The sequence below is a fragment of the Leuciscus leuciscus genome (assembly GCF_965113295.1).
Source record: "Leuciscus leuciscus genome assembly, chromosome: 7".
In the NCBI taxonomy this organism is placed as follows: domain Eukaryota; kingdom Metazoa; phylum Chordata; class Actinopteri; order Cypriniformes; family Leuciscidae; genus Leuciscus; species Leuciscus leuciscus.
Window position 1 is genome coordinate 8,538,511 of NC_138731.1, and position 18,366 is coordinate 8,556,876.

The 18,366-nt window shown below is 41.3% G+C and overlaps 1 protein-coding gene across 1 annotated transcript; it reads left to right on the forward strand.

Moving 5' to 3' along the window:
- Positions 1–853: 853 nt before the first annotated feature.
- Positions 854–17,389, forward strand: LOC309502549 (NACHT, LRR and PYD domains-containing protein 1 homolog; the record flags this gene model as incomplete). The annotated part of the gene is made up of 11 exons (XM_082174953.1): positions 854–1,118; positions 8,835–8,906; positions 9,082–9,330; positions 10,126–10,170; positions 10,325–12,014; positions 12,128–12,211; positions 12,357–12,431; positions 15,608–15,868; positions 16,595–16,681; positions 17,045–17,164; positions 17,314–17,389. The coding sequence occupies exons 2-11, from the start codon at positions 8,888–8,890 to the stop codon at positions 17,387–17,389; spliced, it is 2,706 nt and encodes a 901-aa protein (XP_082031079.1). The 5' UTR covers positions 854–1,118; positions 8,835–8,887.
- Positions 17,390–18,366: the final 977 nt, after the last annotated feature.

Consider the following 18,366-nt stretch of genomic DNA (forward strand, 5'->3'; position numbering starts at 1 on the left):
TTTTTTGTCAGACAATAGAACAAGTATGATATAGTAAATTACTACTTTTTTCATAAGTGTAAAATTATTTGAAAAGTTTGGAAACTGGATAAACTAAAGCTCTGTGATAGTGAGTATTTCAAGTGATAAGCACAAGAAAAGAATGGAAATTAAAATGGTCAAACTAAATTCTTTAAATATAAAACAAAAGAGAAACTGATAAGTGATAATTATGTGGCAACAACACTGCTCACAATTCACGTCTGTCAGATGCCGTGCGCAGAATGAGCTGCTCCTCCTCTCAGCCATTCACTGAACAGGGTAGATGCAGAGAGGGCTGTGACGGCAGGGAGAAAGCAAGACCTTGTGCTTGCAGGACAGTGCTGGCAACATATGGAAAGTTACTGAGGTTTGTCCAAAAAGTCACTTAAGGGGTCTGAAAAGTTGCCAAATCTAGCGATATAGGCGCTAAGTTGGCAGCACTGGTCTGAGCAACAGGAGGCAGGGGAAACAACGATCTCTGAGATTTTGAATTTGGACTGCAGTACCTATTTCGACCACTAGCTGTCATTCTTACAGACCGCACCTTTAATGTCTTCTTTTATCTTCAGTTGATCTTGTCTAAGCCTGTTGCTGGAAGTCAGTTGTATGTTCGGAGAATTTTTTTATAATGAAAATCTGTTAGCTGGGTGTGCCTCATACTGTGAGCTCACCATGTGACACCACTGTGATAGTGTTGAGAAACAGGAACCCACCCCCCCAAATTATTATTATTTTTTTACTTTTGTCACTGTGATCATCGTATGATCTCACGTGTTGACTTGATACGCACCACTCATCTCGCTGAGTAACGCAAACCTCACCACAGGCTTCTACATGTCACATATTTTGGACTGCCTTCAAATTCAGTTTCAACCTGTTTTGTCATGTTTTCAGAACTTAGAGTGTTAAAGTTCCTGCTGTTTCAACTCTACATTGAGCTCCTTCCAGTGAAGCGAAGTTATAGCACTGTCTGCCTGAAGAAAAGCAGAAGTAGAGGAGAAACCTTCAACATTGATGTTAGTTGCATTATTTAAAAAAGATAGATCATATATTACCTCGACCTGCAGAGCTATAATCCACATTTTGGGGAGGATCAGGTAACATTTTCAACCATTTTTCTTATTTTCGCTACCATTGCACAGATGTCTCAACAATGAGCATACCAGAAGTCATCTAAAATCTTTTTTTATTTTTTTTTATTTATAATTACAAATGTCTCTGAAATTGTACTCATGTATTGACGATTGATGTTTCAATACTTCCCACCACTTACGAGAGATATTAAAGATATCTTTTGTTGTATTTTTATTTCCATGAATGCTTTCCACACACTAAAAGTTTTGTATTTTTTAAATTACTATATGTTCTACATTCTCTGTTGTAGTAGTATATAATCTGGAGATTGTTTGAATAGATCAAATGTCTGAGTTTTTGTTTTTTGTTTTTTTTCTGGTTAGCTAAATACAAGTTTTTGTTGTATATCAGGCGTACACTTTTAATAAGAATCAGTTGAAATTTAGGTCAGAGGAATATAGACTGTGTTAAAATTAAATGGCACCCTCATAAAGAATCGTAAAGGTGTAAATCAAATTGCAAGCATGTTAACTTTGTGAACTGGTTTAACCGGGTCGTTGAAAAGAGCTGGCTCAAAAAAAAAAAAAAAAAAAAAAAAAAAGGATTTCCACTATCAGGTCTATAAGGGATTCTCAGAGGTACCCAATACGCTTTGAAATGTTTGGAAGTAAAACTGTCCTAAAATTAAAGTCTGTACAACAGATGTCATATTAGTAATTGTTTTATGTACATTTCAAATGGTTATTTTTATTTATTTATTTATTTAATCAGGGACAGTACACATTAATAGTACATAACAACATGTAAAATGTGCCAGATAGCCAACACTGGCTAATTTTCATCCATTGTCCCTGTTAAACCTCAAGCACCTCCTGTATCAGTCAACAATTATCAACAATTCCTAAAAAAAAATATATATATTTCTTAATGCATTGTAATGTTTGGAAGTAAAACTAAAATTTAAACAGTGTACAACAGATACTGTAAATACTTAGACACAGTGCTCACAGAGTATTTTATAAGGTACACCTTGCTAGCAGTGGAGAGTCGCTATCAGAAGATGGTACACTGTGGTCATAAAGGGATGGACATGGTCAGCGACAATACTCAGGTAGACTGAGGTGTTTAAACAATGCTCAATAAGTACTAAAGGGCCCAAAGTGTGCCAAAAAAAACAAAACTCCACACCATTAAACCACCAGCAGCCTGAACCGCTGATACAAGGCAGGATGGATTCATGCTTTCATGTTGTTTACGCCAAATTCTGACCCAACCATCTGAATGTTGCAGCAGAAATCCAGACTCGTCAGACCAGGCAACGTTTTTCCAACCTTCTATTGTCCGTGTGAATTGTAGCCTCAGTTTACTGTTCTTATCTGACAGGTGAGGCCTGTGCACAGGTGTGTTTCTTCTACTGCTGTTGCTGATCTGCTTCAAGTAAATCAGTCAGTCATTGAGCAGTTAAAAGCCAGTTTCAAGAAGGCAAACCTTAATAATGGGTCTTGTCAAGCAAGTGATCTTGGTCTTGATCCTTCACTTGCAATCTCTTCCAAACTAGATCCACGATATATTGGACCTGTCGCCACCTTTGTTGTGAATATAAATCATCCTTCCAGTTTTTCATAGCCTCTTGCAGTTCTCGTTGGACACCAACAAAGTTAGTACCATTGTCTGAACGGATTTTAACAGCTTGTCCTCGACGTGCAATAAATCATCTTAATGCGTGGATGAATGAGTCAGTTTCAAGTGAAGCTGCAACTTCAAGTTGAATATCCCTTACAGTCAAACATGTGAACATTACTTCATAACGTTTTACAACGCTTATCGTTTTACTTCAAAGGGAATGAAGCAGTCCACTCCAACGTGTGAATGGCGGTTTGTCAGGTGTAACTCTGTCTTGCGGCAAATCTGCTGATGACCCGTGATTCCATGCAGACGTCTGCAGACTACACACTTGGACAAAAGTCTTCTTATAGCCGTGCTAGCACCAGGGAACCGATATCTCTTTCGCAGATTAGCCAGCATATCATTCCATCCACAAAGTCCAGCATCATGATGAATTTGCTGCAGAATTAAATCTGAAATATGTAGTTCAGATTACTGGATGTTTAACTACTTCAGGCATCATTGCATTTTCAAGATGTCCAACAACTCTGATGATATCTGAGTAAAGAACTGGGTTAAGTCTATTGAGTTCACTACTATATCTCTTCTTCTGGCAAATACAAATAATTTCCAATTCAGCCTTTTCCAATTCCTCAGAAAACAACAAATTTGAAGGGATATTGAATTGATATGAATCTTTGCATCTCCTTGTGAACCCTTTGGTATGATCACACCAGTGTGATTAGAACGTTCATGCATCACGTGATCAAATGCTAAAATTCAAAAGCACTTTTGGCTGGCGCTAAGCCTGAGACAGACATGTGCTTGTCATATATCACAACTATGCAGTGCTTTCAACCACATAATATTGTCACAGGTCGGGGTGGGCCGAGCCAGACTGCACCCACCCCTGGAAACCGGGTACCACCTCGAGGAACGTGTCAAGGACCAGACAGACAAGGGAATAAAGGAATAACAGGTTTCTTTATTAAGTTAAGAGCAGTAATTTGAAAGATCCTAATTCAAATCTTCTTGTCACCAGAGGGAATTCGATGGCCCTCTGGACCGTAGAGGGGAGAACGATCGTGGCGGCCCTGCAACTCGTTGGAGAGGGATCAGAGGGAAACTCACACCGTCTAGGTAGGTCACTGGGTAAGTACTCATGGAGCGGTTGCCTCTGCCTCGGACGAAGCACAGGGACACAGGTTGCGAGCGGACTGGGCCAGAAGAGGAAACAGGTAAGTATATCCCGGTAGGTGTCCTTTATGCCAGACCAAGTAGAACGGGGGCCTTTAGCCGGGACGTGAGGGAACCTTGGACAACAGGAAGACACTTCGATCGAGGCACGTGCCGCAGCTATTCCTTTTCCTTCTCAACAGGGGCAGCGGCTTGCAACGTAGGCATGGAGGGCTTCTCTCTTTCTGAACAGGGCGGAGGCCTTCACTGGGGCATGTGGGGACCACCAGGCGGACGAACACTTGGAGCGAAACGCTCCCTTCGGCTGTGTACTGCAACAATACAACAGGGTTCAACGGTATACAAGCACTCGACAGTGATACCTTCTCTCTTTCTGAACAGGGCAGAGGCCTTCAATAGGGCATGTGGAGACCACCAGGCGGGGAGGACACTTTGAGCGAGACACTCCACTTCGGCTGTGCACTGTAACCAGGTAGCAGGGTTTAACTATTCAACAGCATATGAAACATTCAGTTGAAATACCTTCTCTCTTTCTGAACAGGGCGGAAGCTTTCGATGGGGCGTGTGAAAACCACCAAGCGGGGAGGATGCTTTAAGCGAGACACTCCGCTTCAGCTGTACACTGTAACAATGTAGCAGGGTTTAACCATTCAACAGTAGATGAAACATTCAGCTGCAATACCTCCTTTCGTTCTGAACAGGGCAGCGGCTTTCGATAGGAGCGTGTGGGACCACCAGGCAGAGAGGATGCTTTAAGCGAGACACTCCGCTTCAGCTGTACACTGTAACAATGTAGCAGGGTTTAACAGTTCAACAGCATATAAAACATTCAGCATTAACAGAGCCAGGCTGTCTCAAAATGGTAAGTTGGGCACTCGATATATCAAAACCTTCCTTGGAGACAGCGGGTGAAAGACTGTAAGGAGAGAGTGCACAGCAGACTACTATTACTTCTCCACACGATGAACTTCACTCCATAACACCAACCGTGTGAATCGTCACTTCAGGCACTGCATTCCACTCGCACACCGTGTATTTGGGCCAGCACTCACCCACCGGTCTTTCTCCCACCAGATCAACTCTCGTCTCTCGCAAGGGCTCAACTTCTCTCCGGAGACAGCAGAAGACGGGTGCAGCGATCGTCACATTCAGCAAGGAGCGGACAAAAGTTGGAGACAGATCAACAATTCACTCGGTGTACTAATTCACTCGTGCCGCACACTTTCCAAACTCTCAACACCACTTCAGTGTTAGTGCATATAAACAACGGATCCAATACTCATCACTTTGCGTCTTTCCCACTGCTGACGATATTCCTTGGGTTTTCGCTGACAAATACTTCACTCTCTTCTCTCTACTTCTCAACTTCGATCTTCGCCCACTTCATAGCCCAGCCTCAATAAAAGAACAACCTGTCGACAAAAACACAGTATCTCACGGGAGGCGAACCCCCAGGCGGGAAGGAGAACCACACGGCAGTCTGCTTCCTCTCTATTTTTAAAGCCCCATCTCAATACGTGTCCCTCTCACAACACTCTCTGTAATTACTCCACACCTGCTGTCAATCGGGCAATTGGCCTTGCTGCCATGGCAACAGATTCGCAGTGCAATAGAGACGGGTGTCCACTGGAGGTCTCCACAACAACACTGCATCACAAGGACTTTAGTCTTTTCTCTAATTTTTGTCACACCGTGACAATATTTACTTTAGGTTTCAGTCATTTAAACCCATATAAGCAGCAGCAAAACGATACTATAGAGTTTGTGAAATACACACTGATGTTTATGGAAGCGGCAATAATAATCCTTTTCATTATAATTAACAATGGATACAATTCATTATTCATCTTGCGAATCTCCGATCCCTTCCTAACAAAACGGACAAACTTCTTCTCCTCACCTGCACTAACAAGGATTGTTTAAACTCTTCTGCTTTGTGCTTCACTGAATCCTGGCTGAGTGAAGCCATATCGGACAACGCACTACATCTGCCGGATTTCCAGCAGTTCCGAGTGGATCGCATCGCGGTGCTAAAGGGGAAAACGAGAGGTGGTGGATTGTGTTTCTACATAAACGAAAGTTGGTGTTCAGATGTAACAACACTGAAGAAGATGTGCTCTCCTAATTTAGAGGCGCATTTCATAAACTGTAAACCTTTCTACTCGCCGCGGGAGTTTTCCTTTTTCATTCTCGTGAATGTGTACATACCTCCAGACGTGTGTGTGAACGCGGTGCTACAACAGCTGGCTGAATAAATAGCTGAAACGGAACAAAGGAACCCAGACTCTCTTTTAATCATTCTTGGGGATTTTAACAAAGCAAATCTCTCCCGTGAACTGCCAAAATACAGACAGCACGTAAAATGTCCCACCAGAGCAGGGGCGTAGCACCAAATTCTGGGCCCTGTATACTCTCAATGTCAGTGGGCCCCCTACACATGCCATTGTAACTTAAAGTTGCCTCTATGAGCTCACCTTCTCTCACATCATCAGACTCGCACCCTGCCTTGTCTTCTGCATCAAGTGCAGAACTATCTACATCAACAAGCACAAAAAATAGGTATTAGCCTCTTAACGTACAAAAAAACCAACTTACTTGTTAAAGCAAGCTCACTTTGTATTCCAAGAGCCATTTCAGTGCAAGATAAAGCGCTAAAAATAATTAAACATGTGATCAAGCATTGCGTATTATGTTGACAGTTTGGACTAAGCTTTAGGCTGTCAACCAAGTGTCCAAGTACCCACAATAGGGCGCTTAACAGAGCTTGAAATCTACCATTACGAACAAGTACAAAGATAACATAACTATTAATTGGTAGGGTTGCAAAGGGTAGGAACATTTCCGGTAAATTTCCAGTAAATTTCCAGAAACTTTCCATGTGAAGTTAAGCTGGGGAATTTTGGAAATATTCAAATTTGAAAACTTTCCACAAAAATGATGGGAATTAAAGGAAATTAATAGAAATTAACTGGAATTTGGTGATAATTTCAACAAACTATCATATCCAAACATAAATATCAAAAAATTCGTTTTTTAAATAGTAAAACAATGTAAACAACATGATCTTTTATTAGATTTATTTTAGAGTAGAACTTTAAAACTTTAACTCTTGTACTGAACCATTAATTCTTCCACGGAATAACAAAAACATGAATGTTGAGTAAAATATTGCTCATCATTACACTTTATGTAGTTTGCAAGCTCAAGTGTGTCCTCAGTACTCCAGGGTTGAAGAAATCATCAGTGCATGTGATGGAGGAATGCACAGTGCATGTAGGGGGCGTGGCCTCAGTAGCCCTGCAGTGTGCATGTGATTTAATAGCTGAGATATTTCAGTGTGCTGCATTAAATCTGCTTGTTTTAGCCAAGATTATGCTACAATATATTTTCCTCAACTATATTTAAGTTCCCTGTTAAAGGAATAACCTTTCAGTTTTGTAAATTCCCATTAATTCCCTTATATTCAACTCCCATGGAAATTTTCCAACTTTGAAAATTCCCAGAATTTTGCAACCCTATTCATTGGCTTTGATAACATCATGAATTTATTGAGCATTGACTATAGCTTTTAAGCACAGCACTGTGCTGCAATGCTAGGGCTTTTCACCAAACAAAAATGATAATTTGCTTTATTGCTCAAATCAATATTACCTGTGTGCACTTGAGAACACAGTGATATTGGTAGGCACATCTACATGTGCAGAAATATAGGCAGATAATTTATTAAGGAGTTTGAGAATATATCACACATTATAAGCAATAGTAGGGCTAGTAACTTTACACTGTGCTGCCACTCTTTCCACCACTCCAATAGCACTAGGCAATAGCACACACATTGAATCAAAAGGCTTACTTATTTAAGGTAAACAACTCACAATTAGGAAGCAAGGGGGGAGCTCGCCCTTTGAGCAATGATCTCACCTTGTCTTTCCTCATTTCTGCTCTCAGTCTCAGCCTCATCTCCAGAACAGCAGCCAGGACTGGCCAGTGCTGCTACTGCTGGTGTGTCAGAACCACTGGTTGTTTCTGAAACTGGTTAATGTTGGCAACCTGACATTAGCTGGCCTGGCCCATAATTTACTTACAGCAACAAGCAGCCTGGTTGAAAAACTAAGCTAAAGATTTAACATTAGCATACATACATTAGCAGCAGCTGTCTGGAGTTGACTACGTTAACTTTAATTGGATGTAGGTCGGTGCAACAAGCAAACTCAGTTCACCTTTTGGAAAGAAAGCAGTCATCAGCTGCTTCCCCTCATTCTGCCTCCTTTCTTTTTCCTTCCTGTCTTTCTTTTTTTGAAAGCCCGATTTGGGCTTTTTGCGCAGCATGATCAGGCTCCCAGGCTCTAGAGTCTAGACTCACTGCGTTACTTTTTTGCCGCCGGCTGCCGTCTATGGGCGGACTAAACCATAGATGGCAGGGGGGGGGGTCCAGAGTGTCTGGCACTGAGTTCATTCTCTCAGTTGGTGTTATCAATATATTTTGAAATTAATAATGACATCAATTGGAGGGGCCAATTAATTCGAATTAGGCAAAAAAACAAACAAACAAAAAAAAAAACAAAAAAAAAAAAAAAAGAATGGGATTTCAAAGGGCCCTCTCCCTAGACGGGGCCCTGGGTAGTCAGGTCCACTTTTCCCCCCACTACCACGCCCATGCACCAGAGACAGTAATATACTGGACCACTGTTACACCACAATAAAGAATGCATATCTCTCCGTTCCACGGGCAGCTTTGGGGCTCTTTGATCACTGTTTGGTTCATCTAATACCGACCTACAGGCAGAAACTGAAATCAGCTAAGGCCAAATTTGGGTTGTGCATGTTAGATACATGCCACTTAATTTACTGCATACCAATAGTGTAATGTTTAACCATGGGTCTCAAAAGCTCTCTTCAACCATCTCACACTACGTGCATTATGTTTCATTTCCTAGAGGACAACTTCAGACAGCTCTCTACAACACATCATAGACACTTATGAGACACCATGGACCAAGACTCAGAGCGTAAGTAGTTACCACAGTAAAAGCAGAGATAGTCATATGAAAAAAAAGTCTGCATTACACTTATTAAAAGTGAAGTGGCCAAATACTTGCTACACTATAGAATATGCCGTTCTTGAATCTTGTGAAATCACGTTCTTCCTTGTGAGCAGTTATCATGTTATTATCTCTCTACCAGGTGCTCGGTTTGTGGACGACCACTGGGCGAAACTTGTCCAGAGAGTACAGATGGTGATGCCGATAGCGGATGAGCTGCGGTCCGGTGGCATGCTGAAATATGAACCGTACTGTAAGATCAGAGCAGCAGATACTAACCAGGAGAAAATGAGAAAGTTATATGAAGTGTTGCACTCTGGAGGAGACAAGGTTAAATCTGCCTTTTATTGTAGCCTGGAAAAGCATGAGCCATCTCTGTTTAGAGCCTTAGGTAAGAGCACACTAATTTTGGCTATTATACCACATGTGTCTAGACCTACAGTATATACTGAGATATGTACTGTTAAAATATGTACTTTTACAGGCATTGCACAAATTGCAGAAGCTCTTGTAGAAACCTTAAATATTTTGTCTTAACTTTCCATCTTGTTAACTTATTTCTGTCAGGACCACTATCATCAAATACGATTGACAATTAGCTTATATTTTGGATTGGCGGTATGGTTATGTTCTGGGCAGCCTAGCATGGATAAGAGCAGGGAGAGCAGCAATAACCCCCTTTAGGGTAAACAGAACAGAACCAACATGAATGCATTGCAGATATCATTGATGTCAATATTCTAATGTACAACATAATTCGAGAATTTAGTCTGATTCAAAGTGGAATCAGAAGGCCAAATCCTGACTGACGAGAGGAGGAGCTGGGGATGGAGGAGGGTAATTCGCTCCTGAGAAACGCGATACCTGTTGATAATACTGGAGGAGCTGATATATGAATACAGTGATAGGCGTCGTATCCCTATAGGTAGACGTGGATCAGCTGAGAGTCTGACAGTCTTTGCTTTTCAAACCGATAGATAGATAGATAGATAGATAGATAGATAGATAGATAGATAGATAGATAGATAGATAGATAGATAGACAGACACACAGACAGACAGACAGACAACGAGATAAATAGCGAGATAGATTGATGTAAAATGTTTGAAAATATATGTGAAATGCCTTAATCAATATATCAATGAATAAATCAATTAATGTATCAAGTGTGTCTAATGTTCTACAGGCTCCACAGGACATCACACACACTCTGAAAAAACACATTCCTCAGGTGACTGATGTATTTTATAATAATATGTTTTAAATATTGCACTTCATCGACCTCGTAATTTAGTTGGTATTTCTCTGCTCTGGAATTTCTTACTGTATTAGAATAAAATAAAAAAATAAAAAAATAACTCTTTGAACATTGACCTTTTCTACAGAAATCAGCCCAGTGATTCACAAATATATGAAGCAGATCTGCAGCGAGAATCAGTATGTGACTGAGTATAACTCACTGCCTGGTGAACATGTGCTGCTGTCTGAGCGCTTCACACAACCTCTGATCCTTCAGAAACATAGAGATCGAATAGAGCGAGAAGAAGAGATCCGCTCCAGTGGAAAGCGCTTTCAGCAGGTCCTCAGCTCCAGGAGCAGTGGAGACTCTGTCCATCTCAACTCTCTGTTCGACCCAGATGTCAAAGGGATCAGTCCTAGTTCTGTGATACTGCAGGGAAATTCTGGAAACGGGAAATCTTTCACTGTGCAGAAGATCATGATGGACTGGGCATCTGGTGACTTCTACAAAGGGCGGTTTGACATTGTGTTCCACTTAAAGTGTAAAGAAATAAATCGCATTCATTGCGAGAAGAGTTTGGTGGAGATCTTGAGCTGCAGTTGTAGTTTATCATCACATGAGATCTCACAGATTTTACAGCAGTCGCCAGAGAAGGTGCTTTTGGTCATTGATGGATTTGATGAGCTGAAACTCACACAGGACATTAATGACACGTCAGCACACACTGATCTGCTTCAGAAAGCCCCACCTGTGGACACTCTTTGTGCCCTGCTGAGGGGTCGAATCCTGCCAGAGTCTTTCCTGCTGGTCTCCTCCAGATCTACAGCTACGGACACACTCAGTAATCTGCTCAAAGGACCTCAGCGTTTCTCTGAGATTGTGGGATTTTCAGAAAAGGGGGTGGAGGAGTACTTCCAGAAGTTTTTTCAAAATGAGAAACTTTTCAGGGAGGCTTATACATATGTGAAGGCAAATGAAACCCTCATCACTGCCTGCTCAATCCCTGTCGTCTGCTGGATCATCTGCACAACTATCCAGGAGAGATTCACATCTGGTGCAGGTGCAACAAGCGGACTGGAAACCACCACCTCCATCTACGTGGACTTTGTGTGCACTCTTCTGGAGCATCACTGCCAGGGTTTGAGTCAGTCCGTCCCGACCCTGCTGAGGAGTCTGGGTCAGCTGGCAGAGAGAGGGATGCAGGAACAGCAAGTCCTGCTGGATGAGAAAAGTGTGAATGAAACCATTTCAGACCCTGCTGGAAATCCATTCTTGTGCAAGTTCCTGTTTAAGAGAAGAATCCGCCAGGAGACGATGTTCAGTTTCATGCATCTCAGCTTTCAGGAGTTCTTCACTGCTCTGTACTATGTCCTTCTGGATGAAGAAGAGTCCCAGAGGAAACTTACAAGGTCACTTTTAATGGATAGTTTCTCAAAACCACAATTTGCAGCTGTGGTGCAATTTGCATTTGGTTTGTTGAATAAGGATGTGAGACTCACACTTAAAAAATATGGTCTGTTCATTTGTCCAAAAACACAGGCTCATCTGAAAGAATGGATTTTGGAAAAGGTTAAAGGTTGTTTCTTGTCTTCGGAAGCAGTATTTTTTGTTCTTCACTGTCTCTATGAACTTCATGAAGAAGTCTTTGTGAAAGAAGCAATGGAATCCTGGAAAAGGATTAATCCAGATGGTGAATTCCTCAGAAGAACAGACTTCTGTGCCCTGCTGTACTGCTCTCAGTGCTGTCAGAGGATTGAGGAAATTTCTGAATTACGTTTAACATCAGAAGATTTTTCTATGATTTTGCCTGAACTTCACAAGTTTAAAGAAGCAAGGTAAATGCGTTGGTCTAAAACAGATATTTGGTGGATGTAATTAATATCTAATTTGCTGTTGCAAGTTAAACTTAATAAGTCTGTACAGTGATGTTCTGGATTTGATTTTGAAGCTTGATTATGATGGATCCATCAGTCTCTGATCTCAGTGAACTGATCTACGCTCTCACGAGAGGACAGACCCTGAGCTCACAGTGGTAATGTTTTCAAATATATTTTATACATTTTATGTGTTTTATGCACACATGCTATTATCCTTCAATGTGCTTTTGTTTAACTTTCATGTATTAGGTTCATGTATTAAGGTTCGTGTATATATTTTTTTTGTGCTTTGATTTGCAGCGTTTGTGTAGGCATCTACCAAATGAATTATCCTGTCTACTCACTTAATCTGTCAATCAATGAAGAGCTGTCCAGGTGAAGAACAAGTAATATTTTTCTTTTCATCAAATTGTTTTTTCTTATGATAACCAGAAATAATTCTATGATTAATATGTTTTGTATAACCAATTATATCATCATCTTGTTTTCCCGTTTATCTGGCATACTTGGTCTCCGCAATCTAATAGATTATAATTCTAACAGTAATAATGCAACTAAATTGGTCACCCAAAACAGTTGAAAAAAAAAATAAGGTACACACTTTTATCTTTGCTAATGATGCAAATATTGGCTGATGCCCAACAAACCACCAATTAATCTTTTTTTTTTTTTTTTTTTTTTTTTTTTTTAAATCACAAAAAGATATTCTAAGCAAGAAATTAGAGACTTATTGTTATGAACTGCTCCGAGACACGAAGGTTGAGATCCAAATGCAGCTTTAATTAGGGCTGGGCGATATAATCGCATGCCATTGTTAGGCGCATATCGTCAGTAGCCTAAAGCCAGTTCCTTGATTAGTAGTAAATCGCCATCACCTGCTTTTCAGATGGAGCAGCATTTTCTACACAGAGCCGTAGTTAACTGACAAGCTGAGCCATATCGCATTAATTATCGCATTAATTATCGCGGACGTATCGCCTGCGATAATTAATGCGATATGGCTCAGCTTGTCAGTTAACTACGGCTCTGTGTAGAAAATGCCGCTCCATCTGAAAGCAGGTGATGGCGATTTACTACTAATCAAGGAACCGGCTTTACTGACGAGATGGACTAACAATGTCATGCAATATATCGTCCAGCCCTAGCTTTAATTAAGGGGCAATTCAGACACGTAATCCAATATACAGGCAATAGGTCAAAACACAGGTAGGCCGTCCAAACAAAAACAAACAAACTAACAAAACAGGCAGGGGTCAGAGGCAAAAGAGTAATCCACGGAACAGGCAAAAAAATCCAAAAACCAAGGGTCATGAAACCAGGGAAAACGCTCGGAAATGCAGTGCAACAACAACAACCAGGGAGGAGACGACCCTTCAGGCGGCCAGGGCGGAGCAGATGGTTCAGGGGGACCAGGCGGACCTGGCAGTTCAGGGCTACAGGGCGGACCAGACAGTTCAGGAGACCATGGCCGCGCGGCCTCCATGGTTCTATCAAGGGACTTCCTGCCCCCCCAAAACATTTCCTTGGGGGCGGCTATGGGGTTATTGGCAGGAACAGACACCGGCTCAGGAACAGACACCGGCTCAGGAACAGACACCGGCTCAGGAACAGGCGTGGTGGCGGCCATCTCTACTGAGGGCTCAGGCGACGTGGCGGCGGCCATCTTTGCTGAGGGTTCAGGTGATGTGGCGTTGGCCATCTTGTCCGGAGACACTGGCTCGGCGGCGGCCATCCTGTCCAGACACACTGGTTCGGCAGACGTGACGTGAACAGTCTCTGGATCGGCGGACGTGACGTGAACAGTCTCTGGATCGGCGGACGTGACGTGAACAGTCTCTGGATCAGCGGACGTGACGTGAAGCGTCTCTGGATCGGCAGGGCTGACGTGAAGCAGGTTCGGCGGATACTGTCAGTTTGCAGGACTCCTCTGCAAAACCCACAGTAAGAGTTGATCCGGCCAGCAAAAGAGCATGGACAATATAATGTTGAAGATTCCAGCTAGGGTGATGAAGTGGCATAAGGGAGCTGAACGGCTCAGATAGTCCTCCACGGAAAAAGATAATTAAACATAACTCGTCCATACAGGTCAAATGAGCCAGCTCCAAAAAGTCCATGATGTATTCCTCTATGGGCCTCTCTCCCTGACGGAGACACATCATTTGTGCTGCTGGATTCATCTTTGGTCGGTCGTCGCTGCTGGATTTTGGTGTGGCGAAGTTTTCTGTTACGAACTGCTCCGAGACACGAAGGTTGAGATCCAAATGCAGCTTTAATTAAGGGGCAATTTAGACACGTAATCCAATATACAGACAATAGGTCAAAACACAGGTAGGCCGTCCGTCCGTCCATACAAACAAACAAACAAACAAACAAAGGTCAGAGGCAAAAGAGAAATCCAAAAACCAAGAGACATGAAACCAGGGAAAATGCTCGGAAATGCAGTGCAACAACATACAAAACTTTGCAGTGAGTGAATGAGTGAACATGGTATAAATAGGCTGAGACTAACAGGGTAATGATACACAGATGAATGCAATCAGTGATGATCAGTCCGGGCAGTGAGTTATGGGAAATGTAGTTTGTGAGGGAGTGATAATAGTCTAGTGTGGAGTGCCCTCTGGTGGCTCTCAAGGGCACTCCAGCTGGTGACCGTTACACTTATAGGGCCCTATTTTAACGATCTGAAACGCAAGTATCAAGCGCAAAACGCAAGTAACTTTGTGGGCGGGTCTTGGGCGCTGTTGCTATTATACCGGCGGGATAAATGACTCTTGCGCCCGACGCAAATCTAAAATAGGTTGGTCTGAAGTAGCTTCATTATTCATAGGTGTGGTTTGGGCGTAACGTGAAATAAACCAATCAGAGCGACATCTCACATTCCCTTTAAGAGCAGGCGCTCTTGTTCTATAGCGGATTCCTATTATAACGGCGGATTTGCCAGGCGCGCGCCAGACGTTCTCGTCAGGGCCGTAAAAGACAGAGAAATGATGTTGGGGATGGGAGAAACCCACCCAAATTAGCTTCGGTTAAACAGGCGTATGATCATTTGGGTAAATGTGTAAGCTAGATGTATGCTTTTATAATAAACTATCTATCTATCTATCTATCTATCGTAATAATGTATGATTTGAAAAAAATGAAAACGGCTGCTTCTGTGTGAGAGAATCAAAGTGTATGCGCGTTGTGCACACGCTACATTGATTATGGCCAAGCATGCACCCTTAAAATAGCATAATGAACAACGCGCAACGCGCCACTGACTTTAAACTAGTTTTTTCGGTTAATGGCGGAATTGTTTTCTAAACCTGCAAAATAGCATGAGGGAACGTTTGCGCCGGAACACGCCTCCTCTTTGCGCTGAACCGCCCCCATGAGAGCAAGTGTGTTTCTTAATTAACCGACGTGCATCTGTGGAGGGAAAAGTCCACTGTGCGCGGGTGCAAAATAGGAATGATACATGCGTCGGTGTACAAAGTCAATTGCGCTGGGTGCAAGATAGGGCCCATAGACACAACGACAACTTGAATTTTTTTTTTATTTTTTTTTTATAGTATCTACATAGAGATTCGCCATCTTCACCATCCGGATTTGCGATCATTCTGTCTCACTTTTCCACACTCAGAGATATTCAACATCGACTGGACCACACTTTTTCAGATAATTGAACAAAGGGATTCAGAAGCATTACTGTCATTTCTCTATTCCTTGTCTAACCTGAACAAAATGGAAATTAAAGTGAAGTGTCTAACTGAGAGGTTGTCTGTCTGGACCCTCCAGATGACCCAGAACTGCCCCAGTCTAACCGAACTCACGTGAGAAACATCTGAAATCTCCTCTGTCCTGTTTCTATGTGAATTTGTCTGTTGATGAGAACTGTGTATCTAATATTCAAAGGGAAATTCTGTCATCATTTACTCGCCCTCATGTTTTCCTCTGAGAAACACAACATAAGTTATTTTAAAGAATGCTTGTGTAACACAGTTTCAGATCCCATGGACTTCCATTGTTTGGACAAGAAATGCAATGAACCAAAACTGTTTTATTACCAACATTATTCAAAATATATTTTTCTGTGTTCTGCAGAAGAAATAAAGACACACAGGTTATGAATGACATGGCAGAGTTTAATTTCTCTTAGTTAACTACCCTTTTAAAACATTAAAAGGCTATGAATTAATGACACTGATCACACAGTCACTCACCTTTGAGGAACTGAAAACCTTAGAAACACAAAATGGTTTAGTAAACAAAGGAACTATTGTATTTTTTGTATTATTATTATATTAATTTATTATTATTATATTCATTTATTTTATTATTTCTATTTATTTATTTATCTTGGCAGTTTAGCAATTTTGCAATGTTCTTGCTATATCAGATAACCTTATAAAGCAAATGAAACCGCCCATCTGAGGTTCATGGCCTTCATCCATTTAAACTGTTATGGAATTGTTTAAATTAATGTGTAATAAGCAGATGTGAAGAATGGCATTATCAATCTTAATCATTTTATCTGTATAATGTGTTTCCACATCTAGGGTAAATGCTGGCTTATTACTGGAGGATGGAATCAAGATCTTGCAGAGCTCAAACACAAGACCAAGTTGTATGATGACATTTATCGGGTTTGTATTGGTTTATCATTATATAGATTTTCCATACAATTTCATGGAGAGTACAGCTTACAAGCTTTAAAAAGGAGTCAAAAGCACCATAAAAGAACGACTTTTGAGGCATATTCCATGTTTTCTGAAGTCACATAATACCTTTTTGTAAGGAACAAATCAAAAGCTTGAGAATTGTTATTCATAAATTAAGTTTTCTTTACATCCACCCTAGATCTCGTTGTTCATTAACAATTCAATAACAACTTAAATGTTGGTCTGTTTCTCACACAAATGATTGTTATAACAATAATTAAAAGCAAATATCAGGTTTGTTAAAGACTCTGTACTGATGCTGTGCTTTGTGCTTTCTTGATTATGAAGGTTCATTTGCAATAAACAGTCTAAAAAATGCACAGCTTATTATGACCTTCGGTCTCGCTGCAACCAGGAGGTGAATATTCTTCTGAATGACCAGGGCTTTTCCATGAAGACTTTGAGAAAGTAAGTTAAGACTGAGATTAACACTAAGAAAGCACCAATTTTTTTTTTTTTTTACTGTTATATGACACGAGCCAGTAACACAAAAAGTTCTTATGATTTATACAATTTCATTTGAACATTACATACTAAATGTTGATCCTATCCTACAGGTCAGCTTGTTCATATTTCTCTGTCATGATTTATCTCTTGTCTCTCCATTTATTAGGCCCTCGTTTTGGGAACTAATGAGGAGAAAACTGCAAAAGTAGCATCTTTACCTGGAGCTGTGGATGGAAATAAAGACACCAAACAACTCTAAAGTCATTTACATGCATTGTAATCATAATAGTTGTGTGTCAATTTGTTTGTATAGTACAGAACCTATTTGTACTACTGTAGAAGTTTGGTACCATTCTGGGCATTATTAGTGGGGTAATTTACGAGATACATCCTTGGATCCGTTAGCGCCTGTACTAAGCCATTCGGCTGATTTCTCTAAATTAGCTTTAACTTTAATAATGTTCAACCAAGGGAAAAAAGGCTTCTGGAGGGGTGTTTGGCTCGAGGTCATGGTGCAAAGGAACCTAGGTTGATTTTACTCCGAACCATCCCTTTAACTGAATTTGTAATGTCTCCATAATGCATTCTAATACATATTCCCTTCAGTTAATAAACTCCTATATTGGTAGTAGAAACAACAGAAGTGTCCTTGCTTGAGTTTAAGCCTGTCACCCTGTCTCTGTGTACTTCTGCAGGCTGTCTGGTCTCGGTTTGTTCCATTACTGTGGCCTTTTCCTTCCTGAGGTGTCGGCGGTTCCTCCTCAGAATGTTCCCTGAGTCAAGCTGGACGTCATAAGATCTGTAGTCCACAGGTTTCACAACTGTCGCTTTTCTACATGTTTTCTTAGGCTCTCCTGGCTGGACATGGACTCTGTCTCCTTCTTTTAGAGGATCTAGGTCCTGAACATGTCTGTTATAGTATACAGCCTGACGGTTTCTGTTTTCAATCTGCCCTTGTCGTGAGTGAATTACCTCTGGTTGTAGCAGGTTGTCATGCATGGGCATTAGAGTTCTGGCTCGCCTACTGAACAGCCGCTGAAGTGGTAGTGCGCAGTGTCGCTCGGCAGGTCTTTCTTTACATTTACATTTACATTTATTCATTTAGCAGACGCTTTTATCCAAAGCGACTTACAAATGAGAACAATAGAAGCAGTTAAACTAAC